Source organism: Ostrea edulis, chromosome 5 (genome assembly GCF_947568905.1).
Source record: "Ostrea edulis chromosome 5, xbOstEdul1.1, whole genome shotgun sequence".
Taxonomy (NCBI): domain Eukaryota; kingdom Metazoa; phylum Mollusca; class Bivalvia; order Ostreida; family Ostreidae; genus Ostrea; species Ostrea edulis.
In genome coordinates, this window is record NC_079168.1 from 37,670,361 (window position 1) to 37,687,576 (window position 17,216).

Sequence of the window (17,216 nt, forward strand, 5' to 3'; positions counted from 1 at the left end):
TGTGAGCAGTTAGAGAAGATTTTTCCTTGTTATTTAGTGAAAGTTTACAATCATGTATGGTATTATTTCTGATGAAGGTCAATTTAAGGAATGAAAGTAATTTCTACGCATTTCATATACCATATAAAGTAAGTTGGCACAGTTTACCAGTTATAACTTTATAATTCAGAGAATGAATAAAAACATTCTGCCGCCTCGGACTCTTCCCCAGTCTCATCTGTTGCCTGTGACTTGCCAGGGTGAAACAATAAGATTGTCCTAGGCATTTATATTTTTTGATAATCACCCCTTTGTGTAGGTTTATGATGTATGCTGTTATTTTATCGGCGTTTATACTCTGTATGCAGTGATTCAGTAAACTTTTATGCTGTTATGCTGTTCTTTGGTGATGGTATGCAGCATATGCTGTTATCAGATACAGTATTATATGATAGTTTTGATATATGTTGAAGGATGGCATTAAGTATTGTCCTTATATGAAGCAGGTTCTGGGGTTTAATCTCGGTTAGGTCTGTTCTTATATTGAACCTTAGTATATATAGGTAGTGATTCTTCCGTTACCGATTCCTAATATAAAAAGTTAAAGATACAGGTATTTTATGTGAACCAAGGTCCCATATCATATATATATGATGATATAGAACTTATCTGTATCAATATAAACCTGTGGTATAAATGTTTGAATAGACAATATGCATGTCTTTGATATGAGTGAACTTAAATTGTTCAAATGGGGAAGCAATAGTCTCCACACTAATTCAACATTGTGGTAGAATTTACATGTGTATTCATTAGAATGTTATATATATCAAGTGCATCAATACCACTTTGCAAAAATTGTCTTCACTATAAAGCACTGCCCTGACTACATTAACTGTTAATCTACAGAAAATAAACCAACAACTTTACACAGTGTGAATATGCACTTTTAATACCTATACAATTTTTCAATGCACTATCTTTCAAAAGATGACAGTAATTTATGACAAAATACTTTCTGCAATTAAAAACATGTTATGCAACAGGACTTAGACTTTGTAATGTCTGTCACAAACTGGAACATAAAGCCCACAGAGTCCCTTTCCCACCAAGACCTTACAAAAAAAACGGTCTGTAAATGAAATAATCAATACCACGTTTGATGACCATTATCCCTTTATTAGACAAATTTAGATAATATAACCGTAATGATGCTACATTCTGTACTTTAAAGCACAATTATCCATATTTCTCACAGAATTGGTAAAATAGGGGTAATCTTTTCAGCTCTGATGATGTCACTAATATAGGGATCTATTATGGTTTTTTTCTTTGTAAAAACTAACCACACGCAGGAAATGTTTGGAAAAGGCACGACGCTTACTGTCAGTAAATTCGTGATTGTATTGAAATTGTAGTAAAGCTCTAATGTCCTTGATTTAAAAACACATTAACTATACATGCTGGTATGCTGTATCCCAAAATCAAATCAATTCCCAATCTCCTCTGCTTTATACAATTCTATTTTACAATGAAATCACTGATGCAGGAACTATAATTTTGAGGGGGGGCTATGTGCCTGACCACTGTTGCAGTAGTTAGGCTACCTATGACCAAAGCTTGACCCAGGACCTTGATGGGATTGTCAATAAGTATTGGGTATTCAGGGGGTCATGACTCCCCAATCACTTTATGTTAAAAATTAAACTGAACAGTAAATGGCAAAAACATGTTGCCTGGCAGATGCACTTAATAGCATGTTACTAGTAAGACCCTGAGTAATCAATACCATGGGACAGATTGTGCCTTGTGATCATTATTGAATAGTAAAAAAAAAAAAAAAGATTGAATGAGCAATTTCTCTTCAGTTGTAAAAACAAATAAAGTATATAAAACTGAACTCTGAAGTTAAATGTTCATCATTGAATGCAAAGATTTAAAAAAGAATGAAAAGAAAGTAAATTATTTTCATTTTTGTTAAATATTATTCTTGCATGGTCTAGACATAGTAAATTGCTCATATAATATCAAAGTTTAACACTTAAGTTCACACATTTTCCTTATTTAATGAATGAATGTTCCCCTGCTTCATTAATTTTTGCTTCCTGGATAAAAAATAAGATATAATTTGCACATTTTGTGACCTCTCTGACAGACAATACACAATGTGACGAGAGCCTCCCTCGGACAGTACACAATGTGACTATATCCTTTCGGCCTAAGAATGCTGGATGTGACAAAAGCATGCAAGAGATCAAACACCATAAATTCATCTTGTATTCTCATATCATAGAAGGAAGACTTGTATGTACATCAACTGCACAGTGGAGTCCATCGCTGAACGATCTTCAACTACCTCCGGAACCAACGGCAAAACGGTAGAAGAATCATGTCCAAATACATTTCTTAAAAGCAATTAGACAGTATATATTTGGTAAATTTTGTACTTTTCACTTGCACATTACACATTTATTTTCAGGTGTGGGTGACAAAATTATTTTGCTTTTGGCAGACACAAAAATATGTTGATATGAGCCATATTCTTGCTTTAAATCTATTGCATTCACTCATTGTAAACTTTCTATAAGCTTCGATAAACTTCAGTCCATGGCTTCTTACAAAACATGCACACCACAAAAGAATCCCATTGTAACCCACAATAGACAATAAAATTTTATAACATGATAAAATTTTCCATTAAACATCTGATCTTCATAGAAAAAAGGTCCCTAACAGTCCCTGGTATCTTTTCAGTAATAACCTGGATTTATTGATCCCTAGCATTCCATCTGCTGAACCTGTGCAACAGGTATACTCGGGAGCAGGTCACTGCGTTCAGCCAGCCTCTCTTTTGATTACGACTCTCAACAACTCTAATACAGAATTCACCACTTCCAGTCTCCTTGACCAGAAGCAGTGAACCAAGCAGATATTCAATAGTAATGGCAATAGCAGGCAGATGACCACCAATTAGCTGGCTTTTATCAAACACATTAACTTCATTCTTCACTGTCAGTTAAAAAATGGAAAGTTTGCCAATGTCCATAGTCTCATAAAGTTGAACCTAGTTCTTCTTGACATATTCATTGCCTGTCCATTACAAGGTTTCCATTGTGTCGTTTTAAAAAAAGAAAATAATAGTTCTGTACAACAAAAAGAGTGATTTTAACAAAAAGAGTCTTTGTCAATCACCTCAGCAATTCTTTTCTTCCTTCTGACCCCAAGTGGACATGTTGGTCGAGTGTGACTATCTAATATTCCGTTTATGCTAAACATAGAAAGAAATCAGCCTAAAAAACAAAACCGAACACGGTGCTCGTGATCATGACAACCTGTGGATTGACCTGCCATTGCACTAGGTCAACTTACACACCTCTTTGAGCTGGTCAGCCATTATTGTTGTCAAACATGCAAAAGCCAGCTGTGTCCAGCCTGTATGTCACCAAAGTCTGGGCTATTGCAAATTAATTCTTGTAATGAAATGCCATTTACTCAGTTCTAGAAGATCAATTATTTAAAAAAATGTGATCGAAATAGTTCTTTGCACACCTGATGCCAGGCTTTAATCTTTCTGTGTTTTTAATATTTTCTTTGACCTCTCATCAACAGTATATATTCAGTACAGTTAGGGTTTAGAATATTTTAACCAATTTATTGATTTTTCAGTCATTGACAATGCATTCTGCAGTTCTAAATCATCACATGCTGTTACAACTGCTGTTGCTTTGGAAGAGTCTTGTAAGGATAGTATACAGAATTACAGCCACCAACACTGCATAAAACACTCAGTTTGTACTCAGCCACCTTCTGATGTAACCACAAATAGCTTGGCTAACAGGTCAAGCCTAAAAGTTTGGAGGTTTCTCATTCATATTTCGCTTTGTTTCTCAATGATATGGCTTTTGTCCCCTTACTTCAAGTAAAGTGCTATGACATTCAGAGTTTAGACCTAGTTTGTGCCCAACATACCATTTAGTTTTTAATCCTACAGGTAACTCCAAATGACTATAAATGAGTAGAAAAGCATTTCGCATGTCCACTTAATCTTCAGAAGAACCATGTTGTTTGACAAAAGTTTGAACAGAGAAGACAAACCCCAGCTCAACATATACACAGAAGACCTTGGAATTGGGATCTAATGCAATCTGGAGTGTATGGTTGGCAAACAGAAAGGCTGATTTAAGTAGCAAGATTTTATCAAATAAATTAAAAATTATCAATGAGTAAGACTCTCTTTATAGAACATATAAAGATACATTTCTCTCAATGTGAACAGATATAGATTTTCCTTCTTAAGGATTATTTGTCCTATATGAATGTATACTATTATTGAGTTTATTTTGGTTTTGCTACAGGATGACAAGCTTCATATGAATGCAAAACCATTTGGGTAAGTTGTAATGAAAGGACATAACATTAGACTGAGAACAGTGGTCTGATTTTAGATCTTCACAGGCACTATCATGGTAATCTCATCAGAATGGCCCTGATCCACCTCAGATACTTCTCGGTACATGTGAAATGTTCTCGAAGAGATGGTAAATGACACATAATCAGTTACTGCACCTCTACACAGATTTCAAGGTGTTGAACTGTACTGTTAAGCTGAATATCACTTTAGTGTCTACTGGTTTATTCTTAAGACCTCTTACCAAAACTGCTGCATTTTCTGGTCTCAGTGGATCCAATGATTAATTGCTTGCCTCTTGGCTCATTGAAGAATACTAATTGACATTCAGCAGAGCTTTGTAATTTCCAAATTTAAACCTACAGTAAATAGATTTGAATGGCATGGTCTTTAAAATTGAGGAACCTTTCAACATGAACTTTTCTCCAATATCAAATTTCATCTAAATTTGTTACAAGAATGACAATTCGGAGTTCTGCAAATTTACATTTATATGACAGTAAATTTATACAATCCCCAAAAGTGCTTTGACGTAGTTCATGAATTCAAAATGCATTATTTAAAATCTGTATTTGTTGTCTTAATTATCAATTACCACGAAAAGTTCTTACGTACTGTACAACACTTAGTGTCAAAATGTGACTTCACAATGGAATATCACAATCACTATCAATTATACTTTCAAAATACTGCTGTCTGCACGTTAGGTTTACACAGACATAGTGTTCACAAAACACATTAATAATTATGCCTTTCAAGTCAAATGATCATTAACTACCAGTACAGGAAAAATTATTTTTGTATATTTAGAAGAGTAAATTAAGAAATGATTAATGGTATGACCGAAACTCGATACTGAGTAGGAGAAGTCATCCTACCTCAAGTGCAATTAACTTATCTAATTAACGACTTTTTGATCAGACCGCACATTTCCAAAAAAATTGAAGTCTACACCCATTATATATTTTTAAATAAAGATTTGTCAATAAATTTTGTGAACTGCATGTACATGTGTATTATACTGAATACATAGATGAAAAACGAATTAAATTTATTTCCTTAATTTATTCAAGTTCATGTATTTTTAACATGCCCCAAAACTTCCTGATGGCAACATAATTTTTTAACATCTTTTATATACAGACAAAGCCAGACTCTGCAGTATCACAGGGTACACTTTCTGAGGGTACTGGTATTGGATTTTATCACCTTAGATGGTATTTTTGTAAGTGAATAAAAAAACTGTCATCAAGTATCCAATGACTTACTTTCATCATATTACCTACTGTTATTCAATTATTTTCCAAGTGAATATAATACACACATAGTTTACACAATAGATACGTTTTTGTTTTGTAATGAGCATAATAAAGGAAGGGCAAGGTCATGGGAATAAACCCTGCACCAGAAGTAGCAATAAATGGTTTTATGACATTTAGCTAAAGGTTGTTAAAATTGGGTGACCTCAGGACAGGGAGGTATATATTCAAGATCTGTATGTCAAAAATATTTTATCTGCAGATTTTCTGACAGATATCTCAAACTGGACAATTTTCCTAATTTCTTTTTATCATTACAGTTCCCCCAACAACCACATCAGCTGACCTCTTCTTTCATTTCTTTTTATCATTACAGTTCCCCCAACAACCACATTAGCTGACCTCTTCTTTGAGAATTCTGCAGAGGTGATGCAAGAGGACAGGTCCATTTCATTCAATTCATGTGTACTTTTTCACTCACAGTAAGTTGACTGCAATCTGCATTCTACAATAAGGACACATTCTATGTATGTAAGGGTCTCCCTAATCAAACTCTATAAACATGCTTGACACTATGTACTTAATTTTTGTGAAAGAAAGTGCTTTCACAAAATGCCTTTGGTAGCCCATCAATGAAATCACAGATCCTTTAAACTAAATGCACATTCATAAACCTTGAGAAAAGTATTTGTGCATTAATTAGTACAATTATAAATATGAACAAAAAATAAAATAACAATGACATATGACTTCCTTCACTTTAAACGGTCTGGAATGTTCGACAGACAAAAACAAAATCATCCAATTATACCATTCTTAAGCATAAGATCCCATAGAAAACCAATCATTCAACATATGAAAAGTCATGAGAAAATACCTATTGACGTCATTTATTAAAACAATTACAGTCTTGCTCTCACACTCAAGGACGCCATACGACTTAATTCATACAAGTAGCAAAACCCATAGCGCAGTTATCTATACACTTAAACACCAAAATGTCATTGAAAATGACCAATTATGCTGTATGAAGTCAGTATTTTTTGAATGGTCGGTGGCCCAGCTGAGAAGTGAGCTGACAGCCACAGTACTTGTGCTGTATGGTCTTTTCCTGCGACACCAGACTAACTGGAGCTGATCTAAGTACTAAATAAAACACCTATTGTCACCAGATGAAGTGAAACTGAATTGACCAGTTCTGTGACTACTAGCACTGTGACTAAATCTCGGTCAATGACGCTGTATTGGTGTCCCCGTGTCTGCTTGTTGTGACATCTTCCACGGGACAGTCGTCAATTCCACGTCAACTGGTACACACATCATTTTTCATGAGTCCTTTACTTATGCTCAACAACAAAACACATTTAACGATCATAAAAGGGCTGTAAAAAATATGAAATTACAAATCACGTGGATTTGATTCATTTTCTGCTATGCAGTTGGGGTAAATTCGACACATGATGAAAAGATACATAATTATTCCATTTAAATACCCATATTAGCGGCTTGATAACAATTGTCTGAGATTTCAATAATGGTCAGTTTACAAATGGACAAGACCCTTAATAGGAACACAAAATAGGTTTGTTGGAAGGAACATGAATTTAAACACAAAATACTACAGATATCAGTCAAAAGCATGTAAATGTAGTACACTTTCAACCATCAAAATGTATAGTCATGGATTGCTAGCCTAATGTGAAACCATCCCGTATATTCAATAAGAGTTAACAGTTTGTAACCAAAGAGGTGAAATTCAAAGTTATATCTGTTGAATAAAATCTTTCATTCAGGCAACCTGACAATAATAAATAATACACATATATTGTCATCAATTTTAGCACCATAAAGCTCAATAATGCTTCAGATTTGAAACAATCAGACCTTGTGACTAAAATTCAATCTTTGACAGTCATCAGAAAATAGGGATTCCAAAAATAGTAGCAATCAGGCATACTGGTGTGATTAGACAGGAAAAAGTACTTCAAACAGCGTATCAAACAATAACTTCCCTAATCGAGATCAAAAAGAGCAGGGAAAGGGGCATAACTCTTATACTGACATCACGACAGCTGAGATACGGACTGTACTTTCTAGTTCTGTTAATTTCCCTATTTACATCCAAGTTATATATATAAAACCATTTTAACATTACCATAAATCATATGCTTTTCCGTCATTGGATTTATGAAGTGAATCTAATTTCAACGTATAATTGCTACATCTGATAGCAAAATCTATGACAAGTAGTTTGCTCATAATGAAAATTATATCTAATGTCCCTCTTAAAGCTTTCTTCTTAGTCATGTGTGCTATGTGAAGTGTTCCCGACATTGCACTTGCTACATAGGACCTCATTACAAAGCACTTTGTCATGCGCCACAGATCACAAGCTCATCCCATTCCTATACATTTCAATGAACTGGAATTTAAATAAAAACCATTTTGGAAAGATTACACCAAAAATAGGTATCAGCAACTCCCCATGATAAAGAGTTGCACCCAGTATTGTAATCATGATATTGTAGCATTTGTTTTGAAGTCTATTGTCAGCTATTGACACACGTGAATGTAACAATACTGTTTCCTTTTAAATTACAAGGGTTTATCGTAAACACCAGAATTTACCATCAGATAAATACTCCTCATCTTTCATCAGCCTTTGAAAATTAAGAACTTTAAAAAGTGGACATTGGTAATCAATAGAAAAACCCTATCATCACATTCAGGGAAACCCGGTGCAGTTTATGTGATGCTGGGCGGTTATTGTACACAAAATACGAATAGCCGAACATGAGTAGCTGAATACGCAGCTCCTTTTAGATCAGCATTTTCTAAATATTGATAGTACATAATAAAGAGATTGACATTTTGAAATCGTTTGTTGTCAGTAGGGCTGGGTTATCGGAGTGCACTGTCGGATACTATGATGGTGGATAATGACGGTCCATTGGATACATTAGAAGTGGATTTTCAGTCAGAGTTCAAAACAATAGTCTACAATCCTTCCACCAATCAACACCCTTCTACCACGAATCTGACACGGGCTTACTCATTAATGAACCACAACATGTCACATTTTACAAAACTGTAGTTCTGAACAAAGCAATCAATAAATTAGCTTAGCAATCATTTCATGAGGATTACCATAAAAAAAGTTAAAGCTTATTTGGTTTAGATGTTTATCTTTCTAGCCCAGAAAAAAAGATGTTAATTTGTTTTTGAGTGGTAATTTTCTTGTTTATCTTGTACCAATGTTTTACTCCTTGTAATGTCAGATACTAATCTTTATAATTACGACTCGAGACTTACATTCTACCCCTCTGACACACCTGTAACCCGCTCCCAATCATGTCAGATTTCATGTGTTTATCGAAATCGGTGACATGCCACCTGCATGAACTATGAACAAAAAACAAATGTAAAAAAATATATAATCGCATCCCGATTTTCAGATTACCACACTTTGGAACAAGTTTTCAATCAATGAGCTATATGGAATGCATCAGTGCTTCAAGTCGGTTTTTATCATGTGACAGCATCTTGTATACATGTTATATAAAATAGATAGCACTTCAATTTACCATTAACCCCTTTCCTTTTTCTGTACAATTTCAAAATGCAGTTTGTAGTTTGTAATCTTGTTTTCTATCTTGAGTTTTAATACAACTGCGCATGAATGAACATAGCAAAATTGAAGAAAATCATCACATAAGAGAGAAAATCAAAAACCTTTTATCAGATAAGACTGAGAATAAACACTTATTAAGTCATTATGCAATCACTTATAAGAGTTGGGAGATCTCTTATATTGTATTGAATTGAAGTCTCACACTCTCTGGCCACCTTGTTAACGTAAATCTCTACCACAATCAACACCCCACGTACACTGTCCCTGACAGAAACTATTCCTCCATGTCAGACAGACCTAGGTATATTCATTATCTAAACAATATTGGCAAGTTCCATTCTTAATGCAAAGGTGCATTAAAATGAATTATCTGTAGATGTCTAGATAACTGAGTGAAATAATGCACCAAGATGGAGTTGTGTCGTTGAGCATTGGATTCAAAGAATGTGAGGGTTTCCACAAGGCCTAATTAAGAAACACAACTGCAACAAAAATGGAATCATTACAGATGTTTTAATACCTGTTAATTTACCAAAACATCATGTTGCAGGCAAGCTGTCAGAAATCAATAGAGGTCCAAACAATGCTGGTTTTCTCTCTCTCGCCCATTGAATCTTGACCCTTCATTATCTGATCCCCCCATATGCCAACCTTGAACTTTCCCAGGCTCTTCCTGGTGTGGGAGAGTGAGACACTCTTCAATAAACACACAGAGAAATGTGTTGTTGCCTTCAAAGAACTGGACAATGGACACTCTAGAAGATAATATAATATGGAAGGAGATCGTCATGGGGTGGAGTTGCATGATTGGATTTGAAAAGGTAATGGGTTTGGGCCACCTGCAGCACATTTGCACATTTTACATGTCTTTACATAAAATTCACCTATGGCTCCTTAGTCCATAAAGCTGTGAAGAAGGAACAGTGATTTTTTTTTTGTCCTTTTGTGACCAGAATGTGTTTGAATAGTGGGTCCGACCTGTCAAGGCTGAGAGCCAAAAGTCACCAGAATATTACATTAGAGGGGGACAGAACAAACATATTTCCCCTCTTAGTCAAAATAACCAAGAGAAATATGTAGTGGAGAGTTAGAACAAAGAAACTTAACTATGTCATTTTACACAGGAAGGTGAGGCAGTTCTACTGCGGAAGAGATAACGTTCGTCCACTTCACTATCCTCCGAGAACATTTCAAATTCTATATCTAGTCGAGATGTTAAAATCATAAGAATGACATTTCTAATTGCAGATGTATATGTGATTAGTAATGTGTAAAAATTTTCAAGTACTTTTATCAAGTCTCCACATCTGGAACAACTGATTCCAACTCTTTCCTGATGAACATTGAATTGTTCCTCGGAAAATCCCACCTGAAACAGAGTAAGGGACCAACACAGAGATAACCACAACCACCTGCTGCCTTATTATCAACTCACCACAAAACAATATCATTAGCCCATCCATAATACTCCAAATGAAAGAGAGCAACTTTGTGCTTTTCTAATTTGATGCTTATCTCTTTAATCAGTTGGTCCCTGCAGGAGAAAATGACCACAATAATTGGATGGATTCAACTTGGACATCTTTCATTATTCATCATCAGATACAATTGTCTTGTCTCTGAAAACAACTAAATAAGATATCAAACACAGTTGAGATCACTGACCCATGAGGAGGAAGTCAAAATAGGTAAACTTCAAAGATGTTTCATTTTATGAAAATATAGTACTCAGGAACTATATTACTCAGAACTTTTAAAATAAAAGCACATGAATATCATACTGTAGTAGTAATTATAAAAAAAAGTTTCATTTTTCTAAGTAAGGAAATGGTAGACAAGCATCTGAATCAGATTCACTTAATTCTCTTAGAAAACAAAGCCTAGCAATGTTTAGTGTTTTTACACCACAAAATCTATTTTTGTAAATCCATCTTCCTTTTTTGTCTCCCAAAGGTTCAAATACAGCTAATCCTGTTGAGATACTTGACACCTAAACCCAGAAGCTGGACAATAAAAGCCACAGTGTCAAATAAAGGACATACCCCATACTCCTTCAATGATGCAATAACTCTCTCTCTCAAGGATCCTCAATCCCAACTCCCTTCTCCAGTACAGAAAACTGATCAGTGGAAAAACTTTCTCATGGCAGGTTCTCTGGAAAAAAGGTACTTCAACCATCATAAATTCAACAGAAACATCGACTTTTTATGGTCTTTATGTCAAGGTCAGAAATATGGCTTGTCTTTTAAATCTTCATCATTGCTAGTTAACAACCAAAGGGGCAGGGGGACAAGGATATTCAATTTATACCCTTTCTGCACTGAAGCAATATTTTTTTTTGAACACTCGTGCACATAAAATTTATATCTTGCGAGAAAGTCTGTTATGTTATATTTTATTAGTCAGAAACTCAGTTGATCATATCCGGTGATCTGTTATAGTGTACATCAATACATAATAAAGAGACTCCGACCCGTGATCTTCTATTTAATATCGATTGTCATTGTCAAATTCTATTTATGATGGGAAGTTACAGTCCGTATTAAGTTCACTAAAAAGTTTGACAATCATCAAATAACATTTAAAAATGAATAGCATGTGACTATTTGGGTATAACAATTTTTTATACACCACTCCCTAATATGAAATAAGCTCAATTTGCTTAAATGAATCACAATTTTCCCCATACTTTAAACCTGTTACTGGTATTACAATAGGATTAACAAATGGAATCAAGTATATTTTGACAAACTGCTGTTTCCATTTTCCTTCCATTATAGTCTGGCTATGGTGAATACTGTACACTGGATAAAGCAGACCCCATTAATGACAACCAGTACTATTTGTATACAAAACTTGGACACTAAATGCTGTAACCAGCTTAGTCCTGGTGCGAAATGGGCAAGGCAAGAGACCATCCAATCTTGTGAATGGTATTTTAATTATTCTGACTTCCAACCAGCATTTGTTAGGTGACAAACACACAGGTCATGGCAATTTGGATACACCACAAAGTTGTGGACATGGGTCCATTAAAACTAATGCTTCAGGAATCAAACAGAAATTTCCTGTGAAATAACCTAATTCAATAGACGCCTGTTTACATGGGGCACAAAAACAGAGAAACTGTTCATTCATACGAACTGGTGCCAAACTTTTCTATGTGGAGCACGGAATATTTCATTCAGTTATGTTGGAAAAAAATTCAGATATGTTGACAATAAACAAAAGCTTTTTTATGACATGCAAAGAGAAAAATATTATGCAATGCCCAACAAACTGGCTTTTTATTCTGATTTTCAATGTCTGAGAGTTTATTTAAGATTCTGATCAGTCTGAAGATAATTATGCAATGTACCTTAACTGAATTAATTCATTCAGGGAATAACCTTCCTAAATTGACTATACAAATAATCAGTTTCCTTTAAAACTGATCATTTCAAAAATCATCAATGTTTTCAACATCTTCTGGAGCTAATTTCAGATTTGAAAAAAAAGAAGATTACGATTGACTCTGATTATGTGACTAATGTAAAATTGATTTTAAATTTCCACCTGTGTTTGGTTGTTTACTTCCTTTAGTTGACAACCCTGATCTCTCATTTCACCAACACTCCACAACCATTGATAAAAATAGAATTCACCTGATACCTGCAATTTTTTCATAACAATTTAAAAATTTAAATACAGGTGTGTCATTATAAGCCCTGTGTCAAACTGACTATTACGCAGCACCCTAAAGCCAGTGATGAGAAGCCTGGAACAGGTCACAATGTTTAAAGTCTTATAAAAGCATTCTGGAATTTTCTTTTTAAAAGTTCATACACTTTGTTAAAAGATCTTCTGAAACTTAAGGATGGTTACCTGTTCATAATATCAATTACGACTTATTGGAGTGGAAAATGAAACTACCAGAAGCTGAAACGATACACATGGTTTAGAATACCTGATCATTAGAGATGCTTAAAAATCTGTGTCGATATTATAATGGGAATGTTATTAGAAAAACCCATTTACTTAAATGTTATTCTAAGATCAATAGCGGTATTAGTGGTCTGTTTAACGACGAACAAATTACAGGCTGATGCTGTTCTATATCACTTCTCTTGTGTACTTTTTCTATGGCACATTTTCTTATAGTAATAAAACTTCGTGACACATCAAGTTTACAGTTCAGCAGCAAGGTTGCAGTGCTAATCAATTATTAGACAATTAATTCTGACCCTGTTACAAATCACAGATCATCCAGATGTAAATAGAAACATTCACCCTCTCTTGCATAAGGCAGAGTTGATCCTAAATCACCTATAGGAGGGTCATAGGACCTTGAAAGGGCAATTAAAGTATATTCTAAACCCCTTCATTTACTCCCTAATGGTCATTCTGGGTCTCTTCCCTTCCTGGCTCCATCATCAATGTCCGAACCACCTGGGGAAACTCTGAAACCGTTATCAGAGAATCCCCATAACCTGCGGCAGAATAAATGATAAATGTCACTCATTTACAATGAAGTGTTACTACTTTGGAGAATTCTCACAGAGAAATTTAATTGAGTGAGTATGAGTTGTGGGATTTGATTGGAGGGTGAATCTGCCTGGCAGCCAATAAAACAGCAGGTGTCACTGCTGAATGTGTGGAAAGAAGTGGTTATCAGACTAGTCCAGTTTATTCATCTCAATTGGTGGGAATATTAAAAGTTTGTTCCTACAAAATTTTCTTTAAAGTACTCCTGTAGATTAAATCATCTTTGAAGTTTTTGACCATGCAATGATACAGTTTCATACTCTATTAGAAAATTCTCTTTAACAGGGAGTTGACTTTTTAGAGTGATTTTTTCACTCTCTCTGTAAAATAAATATCACATGGTTGTTTTTTTAATACACTACACTCCACAATGTGTTCAGTATATCTGCATTTAAATCGTTGTCAATGTGTGAAGCACTACCAGATCAGTACACAAGTCTATGCATTTTTTCACTTTTTGATCCTTCATATCAAAGTGAAAGTATGTTGATTTTCTGCTCTGATAACACAAATAACATTTAATTAGTTTGAGTCATGTACATATTTCATCATTTGAAGTACTTACTCTACATGATTTCATCACGCTTTCCTGTTTCATTATCTGATATGTTTCAATTTTTTAACAACCAAATGTTATATTTATGCATATCAGTTATCTGTTTATTGGGTATTTTCTTTTACATAGTATCAGTTTGTACGCATTGCCAAGTTAATTTCAGGAATGGAGACTTAGATATTTCATTTGTATTCATTTAAATTTATACACAATCAAGTTCACTGTTTTCCCCATTAAATATAGAAGAAATAGTTTATATAAGGAATTCCTGAGACTGCTAAATTTTATCTATATAAGGAAGTTAAATCAGAAACTAAATCAGCACATATTTAATACGATTGGTTTAAATAAATGACCTTGACCTTTAGCTGTCATTATAGCAATAACCTTGACCCATCTGTTCACCAAGTATGAAGTCTAAATCTTCCATAAAAGGGATATATATAGTTAAAAATTTATATCAAGGATAAAATTGCAGACAAACAGAAACAATTAAGTGACAGACACACTAAAAAAATAATAAATAAATAGCCTCTAATTTTTTATATGGATCAGTACTGTCACAATACTAAAAATTAATCCTTTTCATTTATTATGTTATCATATACATTAGTATACAATGATCACCTTATTCAATGGGGTCAGAACATAGCAAGCAGTGACCGGAGTGTTCTACAATTTTTTTTTAAATTGATAACAGGAATATATGTATACAACAATCAAGAAATCCTTACAACTATTTTTTCACAAAATGATTTTTGAATACACATGTTTATAAACCAAAATAAACTTCCTTATAAAGCTCGAACCTCTAACATAGCAATTTGTTTATAACCCTTTTTAAAAATAGAAAATGGTTGATACTTCACATGTGGTGGTAATTATATACACACAAGAAAGAAGTTTTTGTATGTACATATTCCTTTCTCCAGATCTCTTACCAAATTATAAGGGAATAATGCGGAAACAATACCATGTGTAATGGATTTGTTTATGAATTCATGCAAGCAACACCACAGAAATTTCCAAGTGTATAGTAATCAAATCTGATAGAAGTTGAAATGAAGAAAATCATAAGATAGCCTACGTTGGCGATATCTGCATAGTAAAACTGATAAAGGATATATAAACATTGTGTAATTCTCATCAATGCGGTTCCTCTTCTGATTTCATTATTTGATTACACAGTTAAAACTTAGTTTATGGGTGTTTTTAAAACTTTATATTATCTGGTGCACTTTTAAATTACATTTATGTCTGTCAATGGTATCACTTAGCACTTACTCTCTAGAACATCAAGAATTCAAAATCAAACGAAAAAAGGTTTGCCAAGAATAGTAAACTACTCTTCTGTGTCTTAATGAACGAATTTATTCAGACCCCCTGAAAGCCATTCTTTTCTCACTGACTGTGGGCATATTGTACAGAATTAAAATTAGACAAAAACCTGAGTAGTTCACCAGTTGCTCTGCTAAAATTGGAAATTTGTATTTGTATTCTGAAAATTGTTGCTTTGATATCTGAATGAGTGCATGGTCTATTTTTTTCTGACTTCCACTCCCAATCTTATTTTTATACACCGTTCCAAACCTTTTTTTCCCTTTAGAAACACTTCTTTTAGAATCGTGTTTGTCAGAATGAATTCAAAGGCATTTTGAATTAGTCACCTTTTCCCAGTAGCTAGTGATTAGATTTTCTGGAGAGCTGAAATTGTGATAAATTAGAACTATTGCACAAATAATCATCTTGAATGCTATCCTCTTTCTATTCTTACAGCTCGACGGGGACTCCCATAGCAGGGCCATTAGCCTACCTTAGAAACCTACAGCCAGCCAAGAACTGAGCTCACACACAATGCCTGACAAATTTCAAGTTTTTCATTAAGAAACTGAAAGATTAACACAAACACCTGCAAAACCAAATACTCCCACCATTCCCTGTAAAATGTATGTTTGTTATTTATATTCGGTTTCCCTTTTCTTCCTTTAGGTTTCCAGTGGAGAGTAACTTAAGGGGGAAATTGGAGGACTTTGTTGACGCCATAAATCTTAAAATGGTGTGAAGTTTGGAAGATTAAAGACATTTTTTGAGGGGTACTAAAACTATGGGTTTGTGTTTTTATTGATTCCTTATGGTGACCTAAAGGTTATTATTCTCTGTCAATAACTAGATGATGGCATTGACAATTTAATCACTTGATTCTTGATAACAGGAAATTATCTATTTGCTAAAACTCTGTGCCCCAATTGAAGACACTCTTCAACATCTATGAAACACAGAAAGGCACTCAATATTTATTATAAATACCAACTTAAATATAATCATGATTTTCTTATTGGCTCAAACTGCAGACAATACCACTTTAACTACTACAACCAAACAAAAAAGCCAAATAAGACATACTTATGTATGTAAACAAAAATAATTTCCGTGTTTACCTCAAGGTTGCTTGATTAATATACAAAGTATCACAAAGAAAAATTTAAAAGACTTTTGCCCAACACAATATACTACAGCTAGGCTTTTGTCTAACACAATATACTACAGCTAGGCTTTGGCAAACTGACTAGTTATCTACAATGACAAATAAAATTACTTTGCAATGATAAACACCCAAAGGCGAACACACTAATTTATATGCACTTTTGCTGATTTTCTAATTTTCAAATTAAATGGTCAAATGAGATCATGACTTAGGGCAATTCAGAATCTATTTGTTTTGTTGATTGGATAAACAGTCATGGGCGACAAGGGTATTATCCATATTGAAGAATGCTGTCCACATATGGCTAACCTGATACTTTAGATAACCATACCACTATTAAACCTGATCACAATAAACATACATACTGTAAATAA

The 17,216-nt window shown here is 34.1% G+C and overlaps 1 protein-coding gene across 45 annotated transcripts in view; it reads right to left on the reverse strand.

Moving 5' to 3' along the window:
- LOC125652804 (uncharacterized) overlaps positions 1-17,216 on the reverse strand; it is an 81,381-nt gene that overhangs the window by 36,557 nt on the left and 27,608 nt on the right. For 8 of the 45 annotated variants that reach the window (XR_008803257.1, XR_008803256.1, XR_008803239.1 and 5 more), the window contains 3 exons: positions 10,566-11,431; positions 6,049-6,151; positions 4,632-4,746 (listed from right to left, as the gene is read on the reverse strand). The exons of 4 other annotated variants lie outside the window; for them this stretch is intronic. Coding sequence is in view for 1 of the 41 variants with exons in the window: in XM_056165947.1 (XP_056021922.1) it covers positions 10,847-10,896; positions 11,320-11,431 (162 nt within the window). In the remaining 40 variants the exon portion in view is untranslated. Of the gene's footprint in view, positions 1-4,631; positions 11,432-17,216 lie in introns of those variants that run through there. 33 more of the 45 variants (XR_008803242.1, XR_008803240.1, XR_007361702.2 and 30 more) reach the window with 15 other exon arrangements.